The sequence below is a fragment of the Periophthalmus magnuspinnatus genome, chromosome 21, assembly GCF_009829125.3.
Source record: "Periophthalmus magnuspinnatus isolate fPerMag1 chromosome 21, fPerMag1.2.pri, whole genome shotgun sequence".
Lineage (NCBI taxonomy): Eukaryota > Metazoa > Chordata > Actinopteri > Gobiiformes > Gobiidae > Periophthalmus > Periophthalmus magnuspinnatus.
In genome coordinates, this window is record NC_047146.1 from 33,246,541 (window position 1) to 33,273,051 (window position 26,511).

Consider the following 26,511-nt stretch of genomic DNA (forward strand, 5'->3'; position numbering starts at 1 on the left):
TAGTAGTGTTGACAGGGTGCTGACTTTAACTGTCTGCCTTTGTACCTTTGCTCTTTGCTTGTTTTGCTGAAGCGGTGCACGGCTCCTGGAGCAGTTTCCTTTTTATCTACAAGTTAAAGTACAAAATGCTGTGGCTTCTGATTGGACGAAAGTTGAGTCTTGATACTGAGAAACGTGTCGTGTGCCGTTCAGTGCGGCTCTGAATGCACGTCCTTGTTTCTTTGTTAACTTCGCTTCTATGAAACTTGATTAAAGTGTAACTCGGGCAGTGGTTTGAGCTGGTTCCATTTCGCAAAAGTGGTTTTGTTTATACAAGTGTTTAAGTGTTTGGACCGGCAGTTTTATTTCAGACTCTGTCCTCGTATATTTCAGTTTTAGTTTCAAAAACTTTGTCTTCGCCTGGTTCCATTTCTTCAGTCACTGACTCAGACGCAGCTCGTTTGTTTTGTGTTGACGTTCACTCAGCTCCTGTTAAGCTGCAGGAAGATTAATGGTTAAACAGTGAGAGAGACAGGCAGACAGAGAGAGAGACAGAAAGAGGGGGAGAGAGAGAGACAGAGGGAGAGAGAGAGAGACAGAGGGAGAGAGAGAGAGACAGAGGGAGAGAGAGAGAGAGTGAGAGAGAGAGAGAGAGTGAGAGAGAGAGAGAGTGAGAGAGAGAGAGAGAGTGAGAGAGAGAGAGAGAGTGAGAGAGAGAGAGAGAGTGAGAGAGAGAGAGAGAGTGAGAGAGAGAGAGAGAGTGAGAGAGAGAGAGAGAGTGAGAGAGAGAGAGAGAGTGAGAGAGAGAGAGAGAGTGAGAGAGAGAGAGAGAGTGAGAGAGAGAGAGAGAGTGAGAGAGAGAGAGAGAGTGAGAGAGAGAGAGAGAGTGAGAGAGAGAGAGAGAGTGAGAGAGAGAGAGAGAGTGAGAGAGAGAGAGAGAGTGAGAGAGAGAGAGAGAGTGAGAGAGAGAGAGAGAGAGAGAGGGGGAGAGAGGCAGACAGAGAGGGAGAGAGACAGAGAAAAATAGAGAGGGAGAGAGACAGAGAGAAAAACACAGAGGCAGACAGAGAGAGAGACAGAAAAACAGACAGAGAGAGAGACAGAAAAACAGACAGAGAGAGAGACAGAAAAACAGACAGAGAGAGAGACAGAGAAAAACAGAGGGAGAGAGACAGAGAGAAAAACAGAGGCAGACAGAGAGAAAAACAGAGGCAGACAGAGAGAAAAACAGAGAGGCAGACGGAGAGAAAAACAGAGAGGCAGACGGAGAGAAAAACAGAGAGGCAGACGGAGAGAAAAACAGAGGCAGACGGAGAGAAAAACAGAGAGGCAGACGGACGGAGAGAAAAACAGAGAGGCAGACGGACGGAGAGAAAAACAGAGAGGCAGACAGACAGAGAGAAAAACAGAGAGGCAGACAGACAGAGAGAAAAACAGAGAGGCAGACAGACAGAGAGAAAAACAGAGAGGCAGACAGAGAGAAAAACAGAGAGGCAGACAGAGAGAAAAACAGAGAGGCAGACAGACAGAGAGAAAAACAGAGAGGCAGACAGACAGAGAGAAAAACAGAGAGGCAGACAGACAGAGAGAAAAACAGAGAGGCAGACAGACAGAGAGAAAAACAGAGAGGCAGACAGACAGAGAGAAAAACAGAGAGACAGAGGCAGACAGAGAGAAAAACAGAGAGGCAGACAGACAGAGAGAAAAACAGAGAGACAGAGGCAGACAGAGAGAGAGAGAGAGAGGGAGAGAGACAGAGACAGAAAAACGGATAGAGAGGCAGACAGAGAGAGAAGGAGAGAGACAGAAAAACAGAGAGAAAAACAGACAGAGAGAGACAGAGAAAAACAGAGATGGAGAGACAGACAGAGAGAGAGGCAGACAGAGAGAGAGACAGAGAGAGAGAGAAAAACAGAGAGACAGACACGGGGCTACGTTTGGTTTGGGGTTGAAATCGAGACATTATTTGGAAATGTTTTGTGAGAAAATGTAAAACTAGGCCCCTCACCTCTCCAAATACTGACAGAACTGCCATCGACTCAGGAGTCTCGCTCTGTGCGGAGTCTCGCTCTGTGCGGAGTCTCGCTCTGTGCGGAGTCTCGCTCTGTGCCGGGTCTCGCTCTGTGCCGGGTCTCGCTCTGTGCCGGGTCTCGCTCTGTGCCGGGTCTCGCTCTGTGCCGGGTCTGTGCCGGGTCTGTGCCGAGTCGGTGCCGAGTCGGTGCCGAGTCTCGCTCTGCGGACTGTGTCGAGTCTCGCTCTGCGGACTGTGTCGAGTCTCGCTCTGCGGGACGGTGCCGAGTCTCGCTCTGCGGACTGTGTCGAGTCTGTCGAGGAGAAGATGAGATGCGGTTATGTAAAGCTACATATGTTCCTCACTACTCTTATTCCATTATTCAGGAGTGTTTTGATTTTGTGTCAAAAATGTTTATTTTTATTTTTTTCTGGATCAAAACTGGTCAGTGTTCGTTCGTGAAGTTTGTACGAGCTCCACATTTAAATGCACAAAGACGTTTTAACTGTAAAGACTCAGAACATCATGTGACACAGTTTTATTAAACCACAGCAAATGAATCTGAAATACACCATTTAAACACAGAGAGAGACACGGGGACAGGGGGGGACAGAGAGAGACACGGGGACAGGGGGGGACAGAGAGAGACACGGGGACGGGGGGGACAGAGAGAGACACGGGGACAGGGGGGGACATAATGTCTTACACTTGTAATTAGCTTTGTCAAAGCCTCTACACTAGAGTCATGATTCATTCATTTCACTTGGTGATGGTCAGATACTATTGTAGCCACAGCTGCCCTGGGGCAGACTGACGGAAGTGAGGCTGCCAATCTGCACCATCGGCCCCTCCGACCACCACCTATCGTTCGAGCACACACCACTTTCATACTACAATGTAGGTGAAGTGTCTTGCCTAAGGACACAACGACAGAACTTGGTCCGAGCGGGACTCGATCCTCTGACCTTCGGGTTGGGACAAACACTCAACCACTGAGCCACTGTCGCCCCCTGTCAACATGGGAGAGACGGGGAGACAGAGAGACACAGGGACACAGGGACAGGGGGAGACAGAGGGAGACAGAGACAGAGGGACAGGGGGAGACAGAGGGAGACAGAGACACAGGGACAGGGGGAGACAGAGGGAGACAGAGACACAGGGACAGGGGGAGATGGAGGGAGAGACAGAGGGACAGGGGGAGACAGAGGGAGACAGAGACACAGGGACAGGGGGAGATGGAGGGAGAGACAGGGGGAGACAGAGACATGGGAGAGACGGGGGGAGACGGGGGGAGACAGAGAGGCGGGGGGAGACAGAGAGGCGGGGGGAGACAGAGGCGGGGGGAGACAGGGAGACAGAGAGGCGGGGGGAGACAGGGAGACAGAGAGGCGGGGGGAGACAGGGAGACAGAGAGGCGGGGGGAGACAGAGAGGCGGGGGGAGACAGGGAGACAGAGAGGCGGGGGGAGACAGAGAGGCGGGGGGAGACAGGGAGACGGGGAGATGGGAAAACAGGGACATGCAGAGAGATATGGAGGCGGAGAGACAAAGACAAGAAGACACAGAGAAACAGGCACAGAGACACACACTGTAGCACTGTCACAAAATAATTTAGTAAAATTTACAAAAGTACGTATGTCGATATCGATACCGCAGACCCTGATATCGATACTGTGTCTAGTTCACTATATGGATCTTTTTGCTCAGTCCTTCTGGCTGAACGCTCCACGTTCAGGCCGGAGCCGCCGGAGCCGCACTGTGACCTAGAGGCTGCTTATATGAGCCGTAACAATTGCATATTTTCCATCGACGCTGAAGATAATTTCATTCATCACTAGAGTCATATGACGGGAGGAAATCATCATTCACTGAGCTCTCAGCTGATATGAAACTTTTAAAAAGTATTTTCAGTAAAAATAATGGGCCGATTCTGGAGTGTTTCAGATTTTTACCGGTGTGACTTTGTGTTGTACTTGTGTGTTTCACATATATATTTTTATGGTTAAACGTTTTGTTTTATCTACAGTGATCAGTGGCTCATTTCATTTGAGGTTCACTTGGTTCTTATGCAGCTTTGAAGCAAAATTCGAGATAAAAAATCCAGTGTTTTTAGGTCTAAACTCACACGTCCCACACAGTTAAGTTTTTTTTTTCTCAGTGTCGTCTGTGAAGTTGGTGTAAAAGGAGTTTGTCTAAAATGTTTTGTCTAAAAACTCTGTCCGATCAGATTCAGTAGAACAGCAGCGGCTCGAGTCACATGGGCCCCGCAGGTGAATGTGTAGAAAACAAACGTCTCCCATGGCGTCCACCCAGACGGAGGTCAAAGGTTGGATCTTTGAATCTGAGTTTTAGGATGTGCATCAGACACACCTGCAGGGGGCGGAGTTTGAGTTCCTTGGTGCTCCCTAAGTACTCCCCCAGTACTCCCTCAGTACTACTCCAGTACTACTCCCTTAGTTCTCCCTTAGTACTTCTCTTTGTGTGTGTGCGTGTATATTTGTGTGTTTGTGTTTGTGCGTTCTATGGTCATATGACCGGAGCAGACCACAGGACTGACCCGTGAGTTTTCTGAGGAGCAGCTCTCGCTCATAAAACTCAAACGTGATTTTCCCAAGAATGTTTCTGTAGCTGTTTTAGGAACAATTCAGCGCAACCTCATCTGGAAACGAACTTCAAACCCTCCTCATGGTCAAACCCTCCTCTGGTCAAACCCTCCTCATGGTCAAACCCTCCTCATGGTCAAACCCTCCTCTGGTCAAACCCTCCTCATGGTCAAACCCTCCTCATGGTCAAACCCTCCTCATGTTCAAACCCTCCTCATGTTCAAACCCTCCTCATGGTCAAACCCTCCTCATGGTCAAACCCTCCTCTGGTCAAACCCTCCTCATGGTCAAACCCTCCTCTGGTCAAACCCTCCTCTGGTCAGACCCTCCTCATGGTCAAACCCTCCTCTGGTCAAACCCTCCTCTGGTCAGACCCTCCTCTGGTCAAAAACTCCTCATGTTCAGACTTTGGTGTGCCGTGGCTCAGGTTCACGTTGAACTTTGACCTCACACTTTCTCTGTAGAACAGACATACTTTAGTTTGGCTTCACGTTGTTTGTGGCGTCTCTTTCTCTTTGATACAAAATGGACTTCAGAGCTTTAATCTTGTTTTTGTTGTTTCCTCACCGTTCACTCTTTGAAGGTGCATCTGGAGTGATTCATGTTTCAGTTTAATCTTCATCACTTATTTTCAAGTTTTCATTTTTGTGACTCCAGTCCACACGACACGAGCACGATAGGCCTGAGATACACACAAATGCACATAACCAACAATACTAAGAGTGTGTGTGTGTCTGTGTGTACATCTGTAGGGGTGTGTGTATGCGTGTGTATATGAGTGTGTGTCTGTGTGTACATCTGTATGTGTGTGTGTATATGAGTGTGTGTCTGTGTGTACATCTGTATATGTGTGTGTATGCGTGTGTGTACATCTGTATATGTGTGTGTATATGAGTGTGTGTCTGTGTGTACATCTGTATATGTGTGTGTATGTGTGCGTGTGTGTAGTTGTGGGTTTTCAGTCTAGTTTTAAACTGTTAAACACTGAGAGGATCTGACAGACAGAGGGCGCTGTTCCATGGTCTGGGCTCTGTCTCTGGTCTTGAGGCTTTGGGCACAGCAGCAGGAGCTGGTCAGCTGACCTCTGACCTCTGGGTGGAGTATAGGACTGCAGTGACTCCCTCAGATAAAGAGGACACATAGAGACTGGACACATACAGACTGGACACATAGAGACAGACTGGACATAGTGACCACATTAAAACACAATCAAGAACATTTTGAGTGGACCTCATGAAACAGGAGCCAGAGCTGCACAGACCTGATGTGTCTCATGTCTTAGTGTTTGACATTCAGTGTCCTGGACATTCAGTGTCCTGGACATTCAGTGACGCTGTGGGGACCCCTGGTCCAGCCCCACAAACTATTACAATAATCCAGACGTCGCATTACAAACACATGGATTAAAAGTGTGTGGAGGACCTCACACTGTCAGGCCCAAGAGGACAGAGGAGACAGTCCTGCTCTGACTGTAGGACAGTCTCAGGGATGTGACCACAGAGACTGACTGTGGTCACATCCACTGTTCCCTGCGCGCCGCACGTGCACAATTGCGCACTGCTGACACGGTCTCCGCGCACAGAAAATCTGTGCTGCGCACCAAAAAAATCAAACCAGAATTGAAAATAAAATACACAATAAAATACAAAATAAAACACAACAATTCATTCTGCGCTATTTTTCAGTGTGAGTCAGTGAGTGTGACCGGGGACGAGCTGCTCCAGACAATTATGTGATTCACATACGGATCTGCGGTTTATCCACGCCATTGACAGGCTCCTCATGCGCCGCTGCCAGAGTTTTAGCCGATGTGACCGATGTGGGGTGAAAACTCGTTAATGATGCTAAGTGTTTAACCCCTTAACGCTCCGACGGCCCGCCCTCGGGTGCACTGTTACGCACTGTTTTGTGGCAGTTTTGCGTTTTAAACATGACGAAACGGATAAAACAAAGGACGTACACGACCGAGGACACTGTGGATGTTTGTACAAGTTAAACTAGAGGCATCTGGACCCGGAGCGGTTCATGGAACTGAGTGAAGATCTCATGATGGACTCGGGAGCAGAGGACCTGATGTGCTGATGGACTGGATGTCCCTGGTCGGTAAGCAGCGTGGATTATTCTGCTATTGACTTAAGTGTGGGTCAAACATATCATGTGTAATCATTAGCATTAGCTAATGCCAATCTGTGCCCCCCCGACCACCACCAATCATCACGCACACACCACTTGGGTGAAGTGTCTTGCCTAAGGACACAATGACAGAAGTTGGTCCGAGCAGGACTCGATCCTCCAACTTCTAATCACTGAGCCACTGTAGCAGAATGAGTGTCTCACTGTACAATCATGGACAGTGTGTTCTTAGTTTCCAGTGTGTGTTTGTTTACATTTTGAAGTGTGTGTGTTTGTTCACTGTTTGCAGTGTGTGGTTTGTAAATATATATTTATTTTGACCCATACCACTCGTTTTGAATATATTTTATATACAAATACACATTATATATTGTGTTTTGATATATAAATGTACAGTAGTGTGTGTGTTGGTCGTTGACTGTCACTAGTTTATTGTTGTAAAAATCAAATGATCGTGTCATAAACTGAAAAAGAGTCTGGACTGTGTCCCAGACACAGTAGGACAATCTCACTCAGTCACAGCAAAAGCTTCACACAATGGATTATACTTATATATACTTATATACTTATACTTATACTCATGATACAAGTCAGAGCTTTATCATAAAAATGTTACGTGTGTTTTGAACATTGGAGTTTACAGTTGTCTTGGTTTGGTTGAAGTTCATGTTTTGCCATAGTTAAAATTAAATATTTATACTTCCAATAGCATTAACACACTACACAGGTCATGAGCAAGACTTTTGTCATTATCATTGTTTAAGTGGCTAAAGCACTTAATTAAAAATCTTATAACAGAAATGTAAATGTGGTAATTTGATTCTTTTAATAAACCATTTAACTTGGATGGATGTGATGCAGCATGACCACAGCGCGCACGTCTGATGACCACAGTGCGCACGTCTGATGACCACAGCGCGCACGTCTGATGACCACAGCGCGCACGTCTGATGACCACAGTGGTCCATGGGACCAGGGAGTTTGTGTGTTTGCTCAGACTCGTGAAAAATTAGAGGGAACATTGTAGGACAGTCTCAGGGACGTGACCAGAGACTGACTGTGGACACATCCCTGAGACTGTCCTGCTCTGACTGTGGACACATCCCTGAGACTGTCCTGCTCTGACTGTGGACACATCCCTGAGACTGTCCTGCTCTGACTGTGGACACACATATATTTGAATCTCATCTTGAAAACATTGAAATGCTACGTTGTGCTTTCTAAAGTGGTCCTAATGTAGACCCCTGGGGCACACCGTACTATAAGACACACACGAGCAGTACTGTCCCAGACTCACAGAAACACTCCAGTGTGACAGGATTGAAACCAACAGAGTGCAGTACCCTTAATGGCCACATGTGTCTCCAGGACAGAAGGATGATAAGCAGCAGATTAATCGAACGGCAAAAGAACGGCAGATTTCCTGGTCATTGAAAACTTTTGAAAGAGCTGTTTCAGTTCTGTGCTCGGAGTTAAAACCAGACTGAAAATTTTCACCAGTTTTGTTCAAAGGAGGATTTCTTTGTCATTAATTTGACTTAAGTCTGATCATTACTGTACAGTTCATCCTGGATCTGTTTGTTCAGTTTCTTTCCTCTCGAGTCTCTGCGTTTGTTCTTACACCCCTGAACACCCCTGAACACCCCTGAACACCCCTGAACACCCCTGAACACCCCTGAACACCCCTGAACACCCCTGAACACCCCTGAACACCCCTGAACACCCCTGAACACCCCTGAACACCCCTGAACACCCCTGAACACGCCTGAACACGCCTGAACACCCCTGAACACCCCTGAACACCCCTGAACACCCCTGAACACCCCTGAACACCCCTGAACACCCCTGAACACCCCTGAACACGCCTGAACACGCCTGAACACCCCAGTTTTAACTTCAGCTTTGTTTGCAGTGCAAATCTCAGAATGATCTTGGGACTGGTCCCTTGTTTCAGAGGGAGGCCTTATGTGTATATATGTGTGTGTGTGTGTGTGTGTGTGTGTGTGTGTGTGTGTGTGTGTGTGTGTATCTGTGTATGGGTAGGGGTGTGTGTGTGTGTGTATATGTGTATATATATATATATATATATATATATATATATATATATATATATATATATATATATATACACACACATGTGTGTGAGCGGTGGACCATGCGTCAGGTATAAAGTCACCTGGACGGTGCAGAAACAGGGTCTTTGTTGTGTGTGTAAATGTGTGTGTGCATGTATATGTGTGTATATATTTGTGTATGTGTGTATATACTTGTGCGTGTGCGAGCGGTCGACCATCTGTCAGGTATAAAGTCACCTGGACTGTGCAGAAACAGGGTCTTTGTTGCTAGGCGACCTTCAGCCGGTCTAAAAGTGTCTGCTTACGCACACTGACATTTTCCAAGAAGACGACTGGAAACACGGCTTTAAACGAGAGTTATTTTAGGAACTTTACTGTTTACACAACTTTGAGGTTTACACTTAAATTATAACATTGTTGTGGGCAACTTTAGCCCTTATAAAACTGTCGGAGTAAAGCTGCTCTACAGTAAACGCTGCTTTGACTGGAAAAGAGGAGAGGAGTTAGACAGGTGCGTTCTGTCAGACAGACAGACAGACAGGTGCGTTCTGTCAGACAGACAGACAGGTGCGTTCTGTCAGACAGACAGACAGGTGCGTTCTGTCAGACAGGTGCGTTCTGTGAGACAGACAGGTGCGTTCTGTCAGACAGGTGCGTTCTGTGAGACAGACAGGTGCGTTCTGTCAGACAGGTGCGTTCTGTGAGACAGACAGGTGCGTCCTGTCAGACAGGTGTGTGTGTTTTGACAATAAACAGGTTTCAGGAACCTTTGTGTTTTCTGTTCACATCTTGTGACCTCTGTGACCTCTGTGACCTCTGACCTCTGTCTACACATTTTTAAATGTTTTAATATTTGTGTTTTTAAAGGGGCAGTGTCCAGTTTAAAGTCTGAACATGACGTTAAAGACGTGTTTTAAATCAGGGTCCAGACTCTGGACACAGTGTCGCCCTCGTGTGGCTGTTTTAAAAATGACAAATACTACTCCTCCTGCTCCTTCTCCTCTTGCTGCTCCTCCTGCTCCTCCTCCTCCTGTTCCTCCTCCTCCTTCCTTCAGTGTTTCTGTAGTAACACATTTGAACATGGCAGTGTAAAATGATTTTAAATGCTGTGTGTTGCAGCTCTCTGGAGGCTGTGAGTTGACAGTGGTTCTTCAGGACTTTACGGCCGGATGCAGCTCAGAGATGTCTGTGAGCACAGGTAGGTCCACCTCCTCCCTCTCACCTGTCCTCCCTCTCACCTGTCCTCCCTCTCACCTGTCCTCCCTCTCACCTGTCCTCCCTCTCACCTGTCCTCCCTCTCACCTGTCACCTGTCCTCCCTCTCACCTGTCCTCCCTCTCACCTGTCCTCCCTCTCACCTGTCCTCCCTCTCACCTGTCCTCCCTCTCACCTGTCCTCCCTCTCACCTGTCCTCCCTCTCACCTGTCCTCCCTCTCACCTGTCACCTGTCCTCCCTCTCACCTGTCCTCCCTCTCACCTGTCCTCCCTCTCACCTGTCACCTGTCCTCCCTCTCACCTGTCCTCCCTCACCTGTCCTCCCTCTCACCTGTCACCTGTCCTCCCTCTCACCTGTCCTCCCTCTCACCTGTCCTCCCTCACCTGTCCTCCCTCTCACCTGTCACCTGTCCTCCCTCTCACCTGTCACCTGTCCTCCCTCTCACCTGTCCTCCCTCTCACCTGTCACCTGTCCTCCCTCTCACCTGTCCTCTCTCACCTGTCCTCCCTCACCTGTCCTCCCTCTCACTTGTCCTCCCTCTCACCTGTCCTCCCTCTCACCTGTCCTCCCTCTCACCTGTCCTCCCTCTCACCTGTCCTCCCTCTCACCTGTCCTCCCTCTCACCTGTCACCTGTCCTCCCTCTCACCTGTCCTCCCTCTCACCTGTCACCTGTCCTCCCTCTCACCTGTCCTCCCTCTCACTTGTCCCCCCTCTCACTTGTCCTCCCTCTCACCTGTGCATGTTCACTGTATTAACCCCGTGTGTGCAGGTCAGACCGTGGAGCTGTTGGAGCGTCCCAGTGAGCGTCCAGGCTGGTGTTTGGTCAGGACGACGGAGCGCAGCCCGCCTCAGGAGGGACTGGTGCCGAGCTCCGCCCTCTGCGTGTCGCACTCGCGCTCCAGCGTGGAGATGGACTGCTTCTTCTCAGGGAAAGGTACGGCTCACTCCTGACAAGAGGCGTTTGGTCCAGAGCCAAGGTCGACTGTGTTTTCCACCTGTAGTGACCTCTGCTGGTGAGGTGTCGTCATTACAACGGAGTTTTACCTTTGTTCAGACTTATGCACACTGACACATACAGTCTCACACACACACACACGCTCACACACACACATATGCACACACACACGCTCACACACACACATATGCACACTCACACACACACATATGCACACTCACACGCTCACACACACACATATGCACACTCACACGCTCACACACACACATATGCACACTCACATGCTCACACACACACATATGCACACTCACATGCTCACACACACACATATGCACACTCACATGCTCACACACACACATATGCACACTCACATGCTCACACACACACACATGCACCCCCACATGCTCACACACACACACATGCACACTCTCACATGCTCACACACACACACATGCACACTCACACATGCACACACACACATGCACACTCACACCCTCACATGCTCACACTCACATGCACACTCACATGCTCACACACACACATATGCGTGGTTCAGTGTTGACTGAATGCCTCATGTCCCTGAGTCACGTTCTTTTTAACAGGTTGGCAGCAGCAAATAAAATTATAGAAAATGAAAAGTAAAAGAAAAAATCAAATCTGTCACTGGACAAAAATGTTTGAGTGAAGACGTTTGTCTGCTCGTCCAAGTCTCTTCAGTTCTGGTCAGATTCCTGCTGGACACTGCTTTATATCTGTGTGAAGGAGGAGCTAACGACGCTGAAGCCGACGACACTGAAGCCGACGACACTGAAGCTAACGACACTGAAGCTAACACACCTGTTTCTTTAGTTTCTGTTTGAAGCTTCGGTCTAATGAGCTACACTCAGTGTGAGCTGTGCCTGAGACAGACTCAGCAGAATCGGTCAGGCTCCTGAGTGATTATGATACAAGTGTCCAGCAGTGATCTGACCAGATCAGTGTCCAGCAGTGATCTGACCAGAACTGAAGAAACGTCTTGGATGAGCAGCCGTCTTCACTCTAAAAGCTTTTTTCAGCTTTGAATTTCTTTTACAATGGATCAGACTTGGATGACTGAGGGACACATAGGGGGAGCTAAAGTATTGTTTATTTTTTATGACACTTCTGATCCTTTTCATGAAGGAATACATTCTGAAAACATATACAAAATATAAAGTGCTTTAAATTGTCATATTAATGTACAAATTGAACCTTTTTATCAGCCCTCACTGCTTTGAGTTGAAATATCTTACATTTTCTTACATTTATTTATTGGGCATGAGTCCATGAGGAAAACCCTGCTCCCTCCACACGCACACGGATTAGACCTGAGACTGCTGCTGTGTGTGGGTGGAGCTGCTCCCTGTGTGGGTGGAGCTGCTCCCTGTGGGGGTGGAGCTGCTCCCTGTGTGGGTGGAGCTGCTCCCTGTGGGGGTGGAGCTGCTCCCTGTGGGGGTGGAGCTGCTCCCTGTGGGGGTGGAGCTGCTTCCTGTGGGGGTGGAGCTGCTCCCTGTGGGTGGAGCCACAGACTCTGCTGTACATCAGCTCATTTGTTTGCTGTGACTCTGTGTTTGTCAGATGCAAATTCTGCCTGAGCTTCACATGAGGCTGGAGCCTTTAGACTTTAAACAGAATAAAGATAAAAAGACCCAGATGGGCCTAAATACATAATAAATACACAATGATTAAAGATAATAAATACATACATGCCGGGTTTGCAGGCGGTTTGCAGCCGAGTGTGAAGCGGCAAGGATGAGAATCAGTTCCTCCAAATCCGAGGCCATGGTTCTCGACCGGAAAAAGGTGGTTTGCTCTCTCCGGGTGGGTGGTGAGTCTCTGCCTCAAGAGGAGGAGTTCAAGTATCTCGGGGTCTTGTTCACGAGTGAGGGAAGGATGGAGCGGGAGATTGACAGTCGGATCGGTGCAGTGATGCGGTCGCTGTATCGGTCCGTTGTGGTGAAGAAGGAGCTGAGTCCAAAGGCAAAGCTCTCGATTTACCTCAATCTACGTTCCTGCCCTCACCTATGGTCATGAGCTTTGGGTAATGACCGAAAGGACAAGGTCGCGGATACAAGCGGCTGAAATGGGCTTCCTCCGCAGAGTGGCCGGGCGCACCCTTAGGGATAGGGTGAGGAGCTCGGTCACACGGGAGGAGCTCGGAGTAGAGCCGCTGCTCCTACACGTCGAGAGGACCCAGTTGAGGTGGCATCTATTCCGGATGCCTCCTGGACGCCTCCCTAGGGAGGTGTTCTGGGCACATCCCACCGGGAGGAGGCCCCGGGGAAGACCCAGGACACGGTGGAGGGACTATGTCTCTCAGCTGGCCTGGGAACGGCTCTAGATTCTCCCTGAAGAGCTGGAGGAAGTGTGTGTGGAGAGGGAAGTTTGGGCTTCTTTGCTGAAACTGCTGCCTCCGCGACCCGGCCCTGTATAAAGCGGAAGAAAATGGATGGATGGACTAAATACATAATTATTAAAGATAATAAATACATAATTAACTCCCAGCTGGGTGTTTACACCAAACAGCCTCATTTTAATGTGACGTGAACGTGAACAACAAGAACAACGTGAACAACGTGAACGACAAGAAAAATGAGAACAAGAGCAGCGTGAACAACAAGAAGAACAAGAACAACGTGAACAATAAGAACAACGTGACCTGGGTTCATCTTCACTTGAGCCATTTGAGCTTCTTTAAGTGTTTGAATCCTTCACTGCAGCTTCTCCTGAGGGAGCCACAGACCTCAGCTCAGAGGGTCCAGGTCCTTGTCTTCTTGCTCCTCGTCTCCACGTCTCCTCGTCTCCTCGTCTCCTCGTCTCCTTGCTCCTCGTCTCCTCGTCTCCACGACTCCTCGCTCCTCGTCTCCACATCTCCTTGCTCCTCGTGTCCTCGGCTCCTCGTCTCCTCGCTCCTCGTCTCCATGTCTCCTTGCTCCATGTCTCCTCGTCTCCACGTCTCCTCGCTCCTCCTCTCCACGTCTCCTCGCTCCTCCTCTCCACGTCTCCTCGCTCCTCGTCTCCACGACTCCTCGCTCCTCGTCTCCACATCTCCTTGCTCCTCGTCTCCTCGTCTCGGCTCAGAGGGTCCTACACTGGACTGAGCTGCGTGTGACACAGGCGTCTTCTGGACCTGTTTTTACAGCTCTTCTTAAAACGCTCTGATTCACTTTGACCTTTGACCTTGATTTGTTTACTTGATTCTGGTTGTTGGATAAACATTTATGAACCAAAACGGAGGAACCAAGAAACATAAAGTTTTCCATTTGTGAAGATTGTGTTCACCTTCAGTCTTGTATCTCAGCAGTGATCTGGATTCACTTTTATTTTGTATGAACTTTTTTTTTTTTTTTTTTAGCTCTAAACACATTTATCGTTAATTTAACCCTGACATTTAAAATACAACACAATATTTGAACTCCATTTTGTATCTGGAGTTTTCTGAGCCGCCCCACATCGTCCTCGTCTCCCTCCTCTGCGTCTTGTGACTGTGAAAGTAGGTCTTCAGTATCTCTGCTGTCTGTTCAGTGTGTACATGTATACAGATATATACATATATGGAGTATATATATATATATATATATATATATATATCTCGTTTAAACGTTCCGTCACTAAAGCTTTGGTCTGAAGTTGTGCGATGGTGCAGTTTGTGTGAAAAGACCTTGGTAACAGTCTTGTTGTTCAGTTTGGTGTCATGTCTGGATAAATGGGACACTGCAGGAACGACAGGATAATCCGGATAATTTATATTTATAATTATCTGAATGACATTGGCCCAAATGGAGCTAACTGCAAATATGAATTATACTACACAATGTTTTTACTGTTTAGTGACAAATGTTTTCTAAGAACAACTACAAACTCATGACAGAATTCTTAAGATTTGAGATAATTTTGAGATAATGAGCTGAAGACCATAATCTAAACCACAAACGGAAAAAGGAACAAACACTGTCGGTGTCTGCAGAGGCGCACTACTTTAACACACTCTGTAAATAAATATTACCCTTGAGTCTGATTTTAATCCATTTGATTAAACTCTGAGGGCATCCTGACATATGACGATGATCATAACTGTGATGAACGATACAACAGTGAGGAGTCAAATGGCTGACAGTTTGAATGTGTTTTGCAGATTTAGTGATTGTAGTTTTAATATTCTGGAAGTGTTGATTCCATGTTTGAAAAGAGCATCATGGAGGTGGGTCCTTTCAGTATCATCCCATTCTGTCAGCAGTCCCTCTCTTTCTCTCCCTCTCCTCCTTCTCTCCTTTCTTCCCTCCTTCCCTCCTCCTCTCCTCTCCTTTCTTCCCTGCTCCTCTCCTCTCCTTTCTTCCCTCCTTCTCTCCTTTCTTCCCTCCTCCTCTCCTCTCACTCTGGGTCTGTGTTCTAGTTGGGACCCAGTTTCTGTTCAGGATCAGTGAACTTGTTTGTCTGAGAAAGTCAGAGCAGAGTACGAGGCTCCTCCCCCTCTGTCCTCTGTCCCTTCTGCACCACTCCTCTCTCTACACTCTGCTCTCACTCTGTTCCACTCAATCGATCATTTGTGTGGAACTGGAGCTTGTGTGCGTCCACATTTTTGTGTTTTGAGGAGTTTGTGTTGGAAATGGAGGTAAATGAGCTGTGTTTCTAAGACTGGACGAGATGAAGGGAAGTTGGCGTTGCAGAGACTGGATCCTGTCGCGCTGCTGCTGCTACAACAGCTCAGGTGGGACAAAAACTATAAGATCTGTGAGTGTTCTGATCTGTAGCTTGGGTTCTTTCTTTATTCTATATTTGTCAGGGACCATGTACAAATTCATTAATCTAACAAAAGATGAATTGTACCAGATTTAGCTGCTGCTCCTTTCCCTCTGCAGGCGACACACATTAAACACACACATTTTATTAGTTACATTATAAGACATGTTCATCATTCTGTGTGGCTCTGCTGTTTAAAGGCTTCAGTTGTGTGTCCTGTTGTGTAGCTCGTGTTGTGTGTGGTTCTTCTGTTTAAAGGCTTGTGTGCACACTTCAGTGACAGTCTGCAGGACGAGGGAAGTGCTGTAACTTGTTTATTTGTTTACAACGTTCAGTAGAAAGTGTTTAAAATGGAACAATGAACCGTGGCTGTAGAAGTCACACACACGAAGGACGCACACTTTGGATCTTTGTGTAAAGTCACACACACGGAGGACGCACACTTTGGATCTTTGTGTAAAGTCACACACACGGAGGACGCACACTTTGGATCTTTGTGTAAAGTCACACACACGGAGGACGCACACTTTGGATCTTTGTGTAAAGTCACACACACGGAGGACGCACACTTTGGATCTTTGTGTAAAATCCGATTCGTTTGGCTCATTCTTGTGGCGTTTGTGCAGTGAGCTGCTGTTTGTGTGTCTCTGTCTGTGTGTGTGTGTCTCTGTGTGGGTGTGTGTGTGTGTGTGTGTCTGTGTGTCTCTCTGTGTATGTGTGTGTCTGTGTGTATTTGTGTGTCTCTGTGTCTGTGTATGTGTATGTGTGGCTGTGTGTGACTGTGTATGTCTGTGTGTTTGTGTCTCTGTCTGTGTGTCTCTGTGTATGGGTGTGTGTGTGTGTATGTGTGTTTCTGTGTCTCTGTCTGTGTCTGTCTCTGCGTGTGTATGTGTGTATCTCTGTGTGCGTCTCTCTGTCTCTGTATGTGTGGCTGTGTGTGACTCTGTGTATTTATCTGTGTGTATGTCGGGGTGGGTTTGTGTGTGTATGTGTGTGTGTCTCTGTCTGTGTGTCGGTGTGTGTGTGTGTCTCTGTGTATGTGTGTTTCTGTGTCTCTGTCTGTCTGTGTGTGTATGTGTGTTTCTCTGTGTGCGTCTCTCTGTCTGTATGTGTGGCTGTGTGTGTCTCTGTATTTATCTGTGTGTGTATGTCTGTGTGTGTTTGTGTCTGTGTGTGTGTGTTTCTGTGTCTCTGTGTCTGTCTCTCCGTGTGTATGTGTGTATCTCTGTGTGCGTCTCTCTGTGTTTATCTGTGTGTGTATGTCTGCGTGGGTTGGTGTATGTGTGTATCTCTGTGTGCGTCTCTCTGTGTCTCTGTATGTGTGGCTGTGTGTGACTCTGTGTGTTTATCTGTGTGTGTATGTCTGCGTGGGTTGGTGTGTGTGTGTGTCTCTGTGTGTATGTGTGTTTCTCTGTCTCTGTCTGTCTGTGTGTGTATGTGTGTTTCTCTGTGTCTCTGTCTCTGTGTGTCTGTGTGTATGTGTGTGTGTTACTGGGTGTGTATTGGACACATGACTAACACTCTGAACATGTAGGTGTGACACAACTCAACACAACTCACAATAAAAGTCCAACCCTCCAAACTCTGCTGTTTATTATTAAACCTGTGTTTACTTTTGTTCATTTATTAAATTTGACCCATTTTAAATTAAAAGTGTAAAAAATAAAATTCAGTTTTACTTTGGTGAGAAAATAAAACCAGAGTCTGGACCTGAGCTCAGACCTGCGCCGTGTCACGGAGTACCACGATTTCTCTCAAAATCTACCACTGAACGACGCACAGAGTAACTAAAGGACGCGCAGAGTAACTAAAGGACGCGCAGAGTAACTGAACGACGCGCAGAGTAACTAAAGGACGCGCAGAGTAACTAAAGGACGCGCAGAGTAACTAAAGGACGCGCAGAGTAACTAAAGGACGCGCAGAGTAACTAAAGGACGCGCAGAGTAACTAAAGGACGCGCAGAGTAACTAAAGGACGCGCAGAGTAACTGAACGACGCGCAGAGTAACTGAACGACGCGCAGAGTAACTGAACGACGCGCAGAGTAACTGAACGACGCGCAGAGTAACTGAACGACGCGCAGAGTAACTGAACGACGCGCAGAGTAACTGAACGACGCGCAGAGTAACTGAACGACGCGCAGAGTAACTGAACGACGCGCAGAGTAACTGAACGACGCGCAGAGTAACTGAACGACGCGCAGAGTAACTGAACGACGCGCAGAGTAACTGAACGACGCGCAGAGTAACTGAACGACGCGCAGAGTAACTGAACGACGCGCAGAGTAACTGAACGACGCGCAGAGTAACTGAAGGACGCGCAGAGTAAGCGACGTACAGAGTAACCAAACGACGCGCAGAGTAACCAAACGACGCGCAGAGTAACTAAACAGACTAACTAATGTAAAGGTATTTTGAAGTAGTAGTTGTGTTCTATGATTGGCTGATGTGTTCTGTCTCCATTGTCTCTTTACTGTTATTACTGTTGTTACTGTTATTGTTTTTCTGTTGTTGTTACTGTTGTTCCTGTTGTTGTTTCTGTTATTACTGTTGTTGTTACTGTTGTTGTTTCTGTTATTACTGTTGTTACTGTTGTTGTTTCTGTTATTACTGTTGCTGTTGTTTTTACTGTTGTTTTTACTGTTGTTACTGTTGTTTCTGTTATTACTGTTGCTGTTACTGTTGTTGTTTTTACTGTTGCTGTTGTTTTTGTTGTTACTGTTGTTGCTGTTATTGGTACTGTTACTTTTGTTTTTGCAGTTTCTGTTGTTGTTACTGTTTCTGTTGTTGCTGTTTCTGTTGTTTTTGCTGTTTCTGTTGTTGTTGTTGTTGTTACTGTTGTTTTTGCTGTTTCTGTTGTTACTGTTGTTGTTTTTGCTGTTTCTGTTGTTACTGTTGTTGTTTTTGCTGTTTCTGTTTTTGCTGTTTCTGTTACTGTTGTTTCTGTTACTGTTTTTTGCTGTTTCTGTTGTTACTGTTGTTGTTTTTTGCTGTTTCTGTTGTTGTTGCTGTTGTTTTTGCTGTTTCTGTTGTTTCTGTTACTGTTTTTTGCTGTTTCTGTTGTTACTGTTGTTGTTTTTTGCTGTTTCTGTTGTTGTTGCTGTTGTTTTTTGCTGTTTCTGTTGTTACTGTTGTTGTTTTTTGCTGTTTCTGTTGTTGTTTCTGTTGTTACTGTTGTTGTTTTTTGCTGTTTCTGTTGTTGTTACTGTTGTTGTTACTGTTGTTGTTTTTTGCTGTTTCTGTTGTTACTGTTGTTGTTTTTTGCTGTTTCTGTTGTTGTTACTGTTGTTGTTTTTTGCTGTTTCTGTTGTTACTGTTGTTTTTGCTGTTTCTGTTTTTGCTGTTTCTGTTACTGTTGTTTCTGTTACTGTTTTTTGCTGTTTCTGTTGTTACTGTTGTTGTTTTTTGCTGTTTCTGTTGTTGTTGCTGTTGTTTTTTGCTGTTTCTGTTGTTGTTACTGTTGTTGTTTTTTGCTGTTTCTGTTGTTGTTTCTGTTGTTACTGTTGTTGTTTTTTGCTGTTTCTGTTGTTGTTACTGTTGTTGTTACTGTTGTTGTTTTTTGCTGTTTCTGTTGTTACTGTTGTTGTTTTTTGCTGTTTCTGTTGTTGTTACTGTTGTTGTTTTTTGCTGTTTCTGTTGTTACTGTTGCTGTTTCTGTTGTTGTTACTGTTGTTGTTTTTTGCTGTTTCTGTTGTTGTTGCTGTTTCTGTTGTTGTTGCTGTTGTTGTTTTTGCTGTTTCTGTTGTTCTTGCTGTTTCTGTTGTTACTGTTGTTGTTTTTGTTTGTACTGTTGTTGCTGTTCCTGCGTCTGTGTCACTTTTACATGTGGAATTTGTATGTGAAGTTGTAAAAATAGACTCTGACCCTTCGGTGTCGTTAATGTTCTTTCAGGAGAAACAGTTAGCGTTTTCAGTTGTTCATTTGCATGTGGGTGGACTGGTCCGACTGGTATTTAAATCTCACCTGATACCAACAGTTTCACAAAAGTTTGAATCATTTTGTATTTGCACTTTTCCATTTTCCATTAGTTTGAACAGTCCAACACTGTTTTCTTTACACTTTTCTTACATAATGTTTGAGTAAATAAACTTTGAATCATTAACCTGATAGTTTGTCTGAGTCTTTATGTTTTGTTTAAATTTAAGCAGAACATTGAGACTCACATTTCTTTAACAACAGAAGCTAACAGAGCTGGTCGTGATGCAATGATCAAACTGGTTTATCAGATTCTTTTGTTTATTTAAGGGTTGACAGGTCAGGACCTGAGTCAAACTGAGTCTTACGTTCATCGTGGCCCTGACGCTCAAACGCTCTCAGAATACTCTGTGAATGTTTCAGACGTCTGCAGAGTGTTTGTCTGTGGGGAGAGTAAAGTGATTCTGTGTCTCTTTAGACGATGGACAGGAAACTGCTCTGACCCGGTGCCAGCTCTTATAATGGAGGGAACCCTTAGTCCAATCTCTCTCATTAGCCCTGATGCCCTGGAACGACCCAGACTCAACTGTATAGAGACTGTTCTACCTTAAGGGGGCGCTAGTTGGAGTTGTTGTTTTGCCGTGAATGTTCCACACACGGCATAGTCTTAGTGTTAGTCCTCTCCATCATGACAAACGGGTAACTGCACCAAAATGATTTTCAGATAAAAAGTGCATCTGGTTCAGTGACAGGTGCATGAGCAGCTGTAAACAGGATAAATATACGACTAAGAGGCTTTTTCTAATGTCACTGTCCAGAAACACTGAGGTTTGGTTCTGTTTCCATCTGCGACACGTTCAGTGAGTGTGAGTTTGTAAAGTTTTAAAGACTCAGGAGTCAGAGTCAGAGCAGAATGTGACCGTCCCAGATTAATGTCAGGACGATAATACACAAAGAGAACGGAGCAGAGCCGTGGACGATTAGAGATTAGACTGAGTTTGAACTGAGGTAATGATCTACTAAAACACATGAGTGTGCTCACTGTTAATGTAAATGAATCTACTTAATATAAATGTATTTATTAGTACAAATGTATTTATTAATACAAATGTATGTTATATGTACTTATTAATATAAGTTTACTTATTTTTTATATAAATGTACACATTGTTAAAACAAATGTACTTATTTTTAATACAAATGTGCTTACTACTTAGTAATATAAATGTTCTGTGGTCATGTTGATGCATATTCAGGATCATGTTGATGGCGTGTCCAGGGTCACAGTGATGACGTGTTGATGGCGTGTCCAGGGTCACAGTGATGACGTGTTGATGGCGTGTCCAGGGTCACATGATGATGTGTTGATAGCATGTTCAGAGTCACAATGGCGTGTTCAGAGTCACAATGGCGTGTTGATGGCGTGTTCATGATCATGTTAATGCATGTTTGGGATCATGGTAGTTGGGGTATGTTCAGGGTCATGTTGATGCCATGTTCAGTGTCATGGTGTGCCATGTAGATGGTGTGTTCAGTGTCATGGTGTGTTGTGTAGATGGTGTGTTCAGGGTCATGGTGTGTTGTGTAGATGGTGTGTTCAGGGTCATGGTGTGTTGTGTAGATGGTGTGTTCAGGGTCATGGTGTGTTGTGTAGATGGTGTGTTCAGGGTCATGGTGTGTTGTGTAGATGGTGTGTTCAGGGTCATGGTGTGTTGTGTAGATGGTGTGTTCAGGGTCATGGTGTGTTGTGTAGATGGTGTGTTCAGGGTCATGGTATGGCGTGTAGGTGGCATGTTCAGGGTCATGGTGTGCCATGTAGATGGTGTGTTCAGGGTCATGGTGTGCCATGTAGATGGTGTGTTCAGGGTCATGGTGTGGTGTGTAGATGGCGTGTTCAGGGTCAGGTTGTCCTGTGCTGTCCTCGCAGATCCTCATGTTGTTGAATTTCTATAAGTCTCTGTGCGTGTTAGACCAAACATATCCTTGAACACCTTCCTCAGTGTCTTAGACTCCTCTTCCTCAGTGTCTTGGACTCCTCTTCCTCAGTGTCTTGGACTCCTCTTCCTCAGTGTCTTAGACTCCTCTTCCTCAGTGTCTTAGACTCCTCTTCCTCAGTGTCTTAGACTCCTCTTCCTCTCAAACCTGTTGTATTTTTGTGATGTTTATCCCTTTAACCTTTGAGCATATGTGGTACATTATTTCCTTATATTTGTGGAGCTGAACAAAGTGGGCAGTGTGTGTGTCGGTGTGTGTTGAATGCTCGTTGTTTCTTGTGTGTTGGTGTGTCGTTGAATGCTCGTTGTGTTTCTTGTGTGTCGGTGTGTGTTGAATGCTCGTTGTTTCTTGTGTGTCGGTGTGTGTTGAATGCTCGTTGTGTGTCGTGTGTGTCGGTGTGTGTTGAATGCTCGTTGTGTGTCATGTGTGTCGGTGTGTGGTGAATGCTCGTTGTTTCTTGCGTGTCGTGTGTGTCGGTGAATGCTCGTTGTGTGTCGTGTGTGTCGGTGTGTTGAATGCTCGTTGTTTCTTGTGTGTCGTGTGTGTCGGTGTAGTGCATACTCGTCACTTGAGTGTGTGATTAAAGATACTGAGTGATGTGGACTTGAACAGTGCACACTCTATCTTCAGAACAACAAAAGCTCCTTGTTGGGTCTCACCTGACTTCAGCGTCCTCAGACTGAAACTGGATTATAAAACACAGACTTATGTTACACATTAGACTTTCTCCAGCGCTTTCACAAAGAGTTGACATAACAGTAAAACTTCATGGTCTTTGCAGTGTATTTACAAAAGCTGTTTCATATTTTGAGTGTTCCTGTACAACTAAAATATGTATTTATTAATTATGTATTTATTTATCGTGGGCTTCCTCCTCAGTGTTTAACAGAGACCACTCTGAAACCCACCTCTTCTCTCTGGTACTTAACACTACACAGCACATACAGGTGTTTTATTGTTCTTTTATTGTGTTATCTTATGTTTGTTTTTTGACTTTTATATGAAGCTCTTTGGTTCATCTGAAGTTATAAATTGTGATACAGAAATAAACTTGAATTGAGCTGAATCTTAAGATAAGATTGGAATGTGCAATAGTTTTGTTGATTTGTAGCAATAATGAAAAACAAACCTCAGACGTAGAGGTACTTCCTGTTGTAATAGTAATAATAATAATACATTTTATTTGTATTGCACTTTACATTTCAGAGAAATCTCAGAGTGCTAATAGTGCTGACTGTGGCATCTCTTTTTTAAAGGGAAAAGATTCAGTATTTTTAAAGAATCGGCTCCAAACTCTCAGTTTTTATCGATTATCTATTGTATTGTATATATATTTTATATCAACAGGTTTACATTTTAATCAGTGCACATCATGTCACCCTCCCCGTATCAACAGGCCACATGTAACTGCCATGTGCACCTGCACTTTAGAGTTAAAGGTGTACTGTGCACCTGTACTTTAGAGTTAAAGGTGTACTGTGCACCTGTACTTAGAGTTAAAGGTGTACTGTGCACCTGTACTTTAGAGTTAAAGGTGTACTGTGCACCTGTACTTTAGAGTTAAAGGTGTACTGTGCACCTGTACTTTAGAGTTAAAGGTGTACTGTGCACCTGCACTTTAGAGTTAAAGGTGTACTGTGCACCTGTACTTTAGAGTTAAAGGTGTACTGTGCACCTGTACTTTAGAGTTAAAGGTGTACTGTGCACCTGTACTTAGAGTTAAAGGTGTACTGTGCACCTGTACTTTAGAGTTAAAGGTGTACTGTGCACCTGCACTTTAGAGTTAAAGGTGTACTGTGCACCTGCACTTTAGAGTTAAAGGTGTACTGTGCACCTGTACTTTAGAGTTAAAGGTGTACTGTGCACCTGTACTTTAGAGTTAAAGGTGTACTGTGCACCTGTACTTTAGAGTTAAAGGTGTACTGTGCACCTGTACTTTAGAGTTAAAGGTGTACTGTGCACCTGTACTTTAGAGTTAAAGGTGTACTGTGCACCTGTACTTAGAGTTAAAGGTGTACTGTGCACCTGCACTTTAGAGTTAAAGGTGTACTGTGCACCTGTACTTTAGAGTTAAAGGTGTACTGTGCACCTGTACTTTAGAGTTAAAGGTGTACTGTGCACCTGTACTTTAGAGTTAAAGGTGTACTGTGCACCTGTACTTTAGAGTTAAAGGTGTACTGTGCACCTGTACTTTAGAGTTAAAGGTGTACTGTGCACCTGTACTTTAGAGTTAAAGGTGTACTGTGCACCTGTACTTAGAGTTAAAGGTGTACTGTGCACCTGTACTTTAGAGTTAAATGTGTACTGTGCACCTGTACTTTAGAGTTAAAGGTGTACTGTGCACCTGTACTTTAGAGTTAAAGGTGTACTGTGCACCTGTACTTTAGAGTTAAAGGTGTACTGTGCACCTGTACTTAGAGTTAAAGGTGTACTGTGCACCTGTACTTTAGAGTTAAAGGTGTACTGTGCACCTGCACTTTAGAGTTAAAGGTGTACTGTGCACCTGCACTTTAGAGTTAAAGGTGTACTGTGCACCTGTACTTTAGAGTTAAAGGTGTACTGTGCACCTGTACTTTAGAGTTAAAGGTGTACTGTGCACCTGTACTTAGAGTTAAAGGTGTACTGTGCACCTGTACTTTAGAGTTAAAGGTGTACTGTGCACCTGCACTTTAGAGTTAAAGGTGTACTGTGCACCTGTACTTTAGAGTTAAAGGTGTACTGTGCACCTGTACTTAGAGTTAAAGGTGTACTGTGCACCTGTACTTAGAGTTAAAGGTGTACTGTGCACCTGTACTTAGAGTTAAAGGTGTACTGTGCACCTGTACTTTAGAGTTAAAGGTGTACTGTGTAAAAGTATTTCCTCTGATGTCACTGCTCCTTCTTCATGAGATGATGAGGTCACGTTGCAGCACCTCAAGGGGAGGACCTCCGAGCACCTGTCCCTCTCTGTAACCTTTGACCCCCTCACATATGAGGTCCATCTCTGTAACCTTTGACCTTTCGGCCTCACTGTTCATATGAGGACATTAGTTTCCTCAGAGTTGCACATGAGGCCAAACTCGCTGACCTCACAGATCACGTGAAACACTTTTTATACACATTTCACTCATTTCCACATCTGTTTGCTTTGACGCTGACCACTCATAAAAAATGTCTGACCAAAGACGTTTGGCCGATTACACGTTTGGTGTTTGTCGAGGCGTCATGTTTTTCAAATGGTTCGTCATGTTCTCATGATCACTGTTCTTCTGACTCCTCATATTTGTCATATTGTGTTTGAATTCTGTGTCATGAGACTGAAAAAGTTTGAAACCCAGCCCGTCCTTGGCTTGTGGTCAGGACTTATCTGTGCAGCTGATAAGAGCCACAGAACAAAAGTCACATGGTCCAAAGTGAATGACCTCGCATTTCATTTCAAAAACTATTATTCTGATGCTCAGAACCAAAACAGGACAAAAGCATTTACATTGTTGTCAGTGTGAAGCTGATTCGACTGGAGGTCTGCTGCCATTTTGTTTTTGCATTTGTGTCTTTTGTAATAATTGAAAAGGACGTCTTGAATGCAGCAGATGGGAGTAACCTTTCATCTTCTCTCCAGATAATGAGTTCTTTTATGGGAGACCATCTTGGCTCTTAAGATCAGTGATGACACATTAACTTACATTTGAGAGGCCTAATTATCACAGTCTGGACCTTCATAGTAATAAAAACATATTGAGAAAAGGGTTGTGGTGCACCCCTGCAGAGCCATTTGAACTTTGACCTTTGATTCCTCATCTAAAACACAAATTTAAAGCCACAGACGCCACGATGTGTAGCTCCCAGGTTCATCTGAGCGCAGCTGATGCACCACATGCCAACTCATGACTCCTGTTTGTCCTTTCACACACTAGGGCTGTTCAGATAAGACACACACTGATCTGTCAACAGAGGCAAATAATCATAAGAGAATAATACATTTCATTTTATTTTAAGCGCCTTTTTTAAACACCCAAAGACACTGTACAGTACAAGTTAAAAACAAAAAGCACAGACCGGTTGAACATATGAACACGCCCTTTGTATTGGACCAGTGGAATAAATATCTGCTGTTTGGCTTTTCAGGGTTTTATTTTTGTGCAGATTCACATTGTCCAGACTCAAGATAAAAAACAAACGTAAAGATTCCCATTAAAATAATTCTTAAATTACAAAAGTGTAAATGTTATAGTTTATGTAAAACACTGCAGTTTGATGAATAAAGGTGGATGGCGTGGTGGATGGCAGACGTTTCTTTGTGATTGTCGTGGGTTTGAGCTTCGGATTCAAACTGTAAATGTCAAGTGAGCGCTGAGGATAGTTGCATTAAAATGCCAATGTTGTTGTTCTATGACATGTAATAACTGAATATTTTTTCATATTAAAACCAGAAGAATAAAAAAAAACTTATTTGGTATTTACATTTCATCTTTCAGAAAACTATCCATCCGATGGGAAGTCAGAGTCTGTGGCCAACCTGCAGCCTCAGCCCTCCCTCAGCTCCCTGCACTCGGGTCTGCACTCGGGTCTACACTCCAGCAGCTCTCCGGCCGGACCGGGGCCCAAGCGCTCAGGAAACACTCTGAAGAAATGGCTGAGTCCAGTACGACGCCTCAGCAGCAGCTCTGTGAAGAAACTGCCCAACAACAAACAGAAGAAGACGGGTGAGGACTAACCCTAACACGGAGGACCATATTTTTCCGTCTGCTGCGTCACCCTAATGCACACTTTATGTTCTAGGCGCAGGCATCGGTAATGAGGGCTTCGAGCACAGACAGAATATCACTCTGCAGGATGACATCATCGATGAGGTAAGCAGACGCACTCGAGATGAATGAGAGCTTTCAAAAAATCAG

At 45.3% G+C, this 26,511-nt stretch overlaps 1 protein-coding gene across 5 annotated transcripts in view; it reads left to right on the top strand.

The window, feature by feature from the left end:
• kalrna (kalirin RhoGEF kinase a) overlaps positions 1-26,511 on the top strand; it is a 139,491-nt gene that overhangs the window by 98,408 nt on the left and 14,572 nt on the right. For 4 of the 5 annotated variants that reach the window (XM_033986554.2, XM_055230871.1, XM_055230872.1 and 1 more), the window contains 4 exons: positions 9,920-9,998; positions 10,786-10,950; positions 26,092-26,319; positions 26,396-26,466. In XM_033986554.2, the coding sequence (XP_033842445.1) occupies positions 9,920-9,998; positions 10,786-10,950; positions 26,092-26,319; positions 26,396-26,466 (543 nt within the window). Of the gene's footprint in view, positions 1-9,919; positions 9,999-10,785; positions 10,951-15,549; positions 15,698-26,091; positions 26,320-26,395; positions 26,467-26,511 lie in introns of those variants that run through there. The other variant, XM_055230870.1, reaches the window with a different exon arrangement.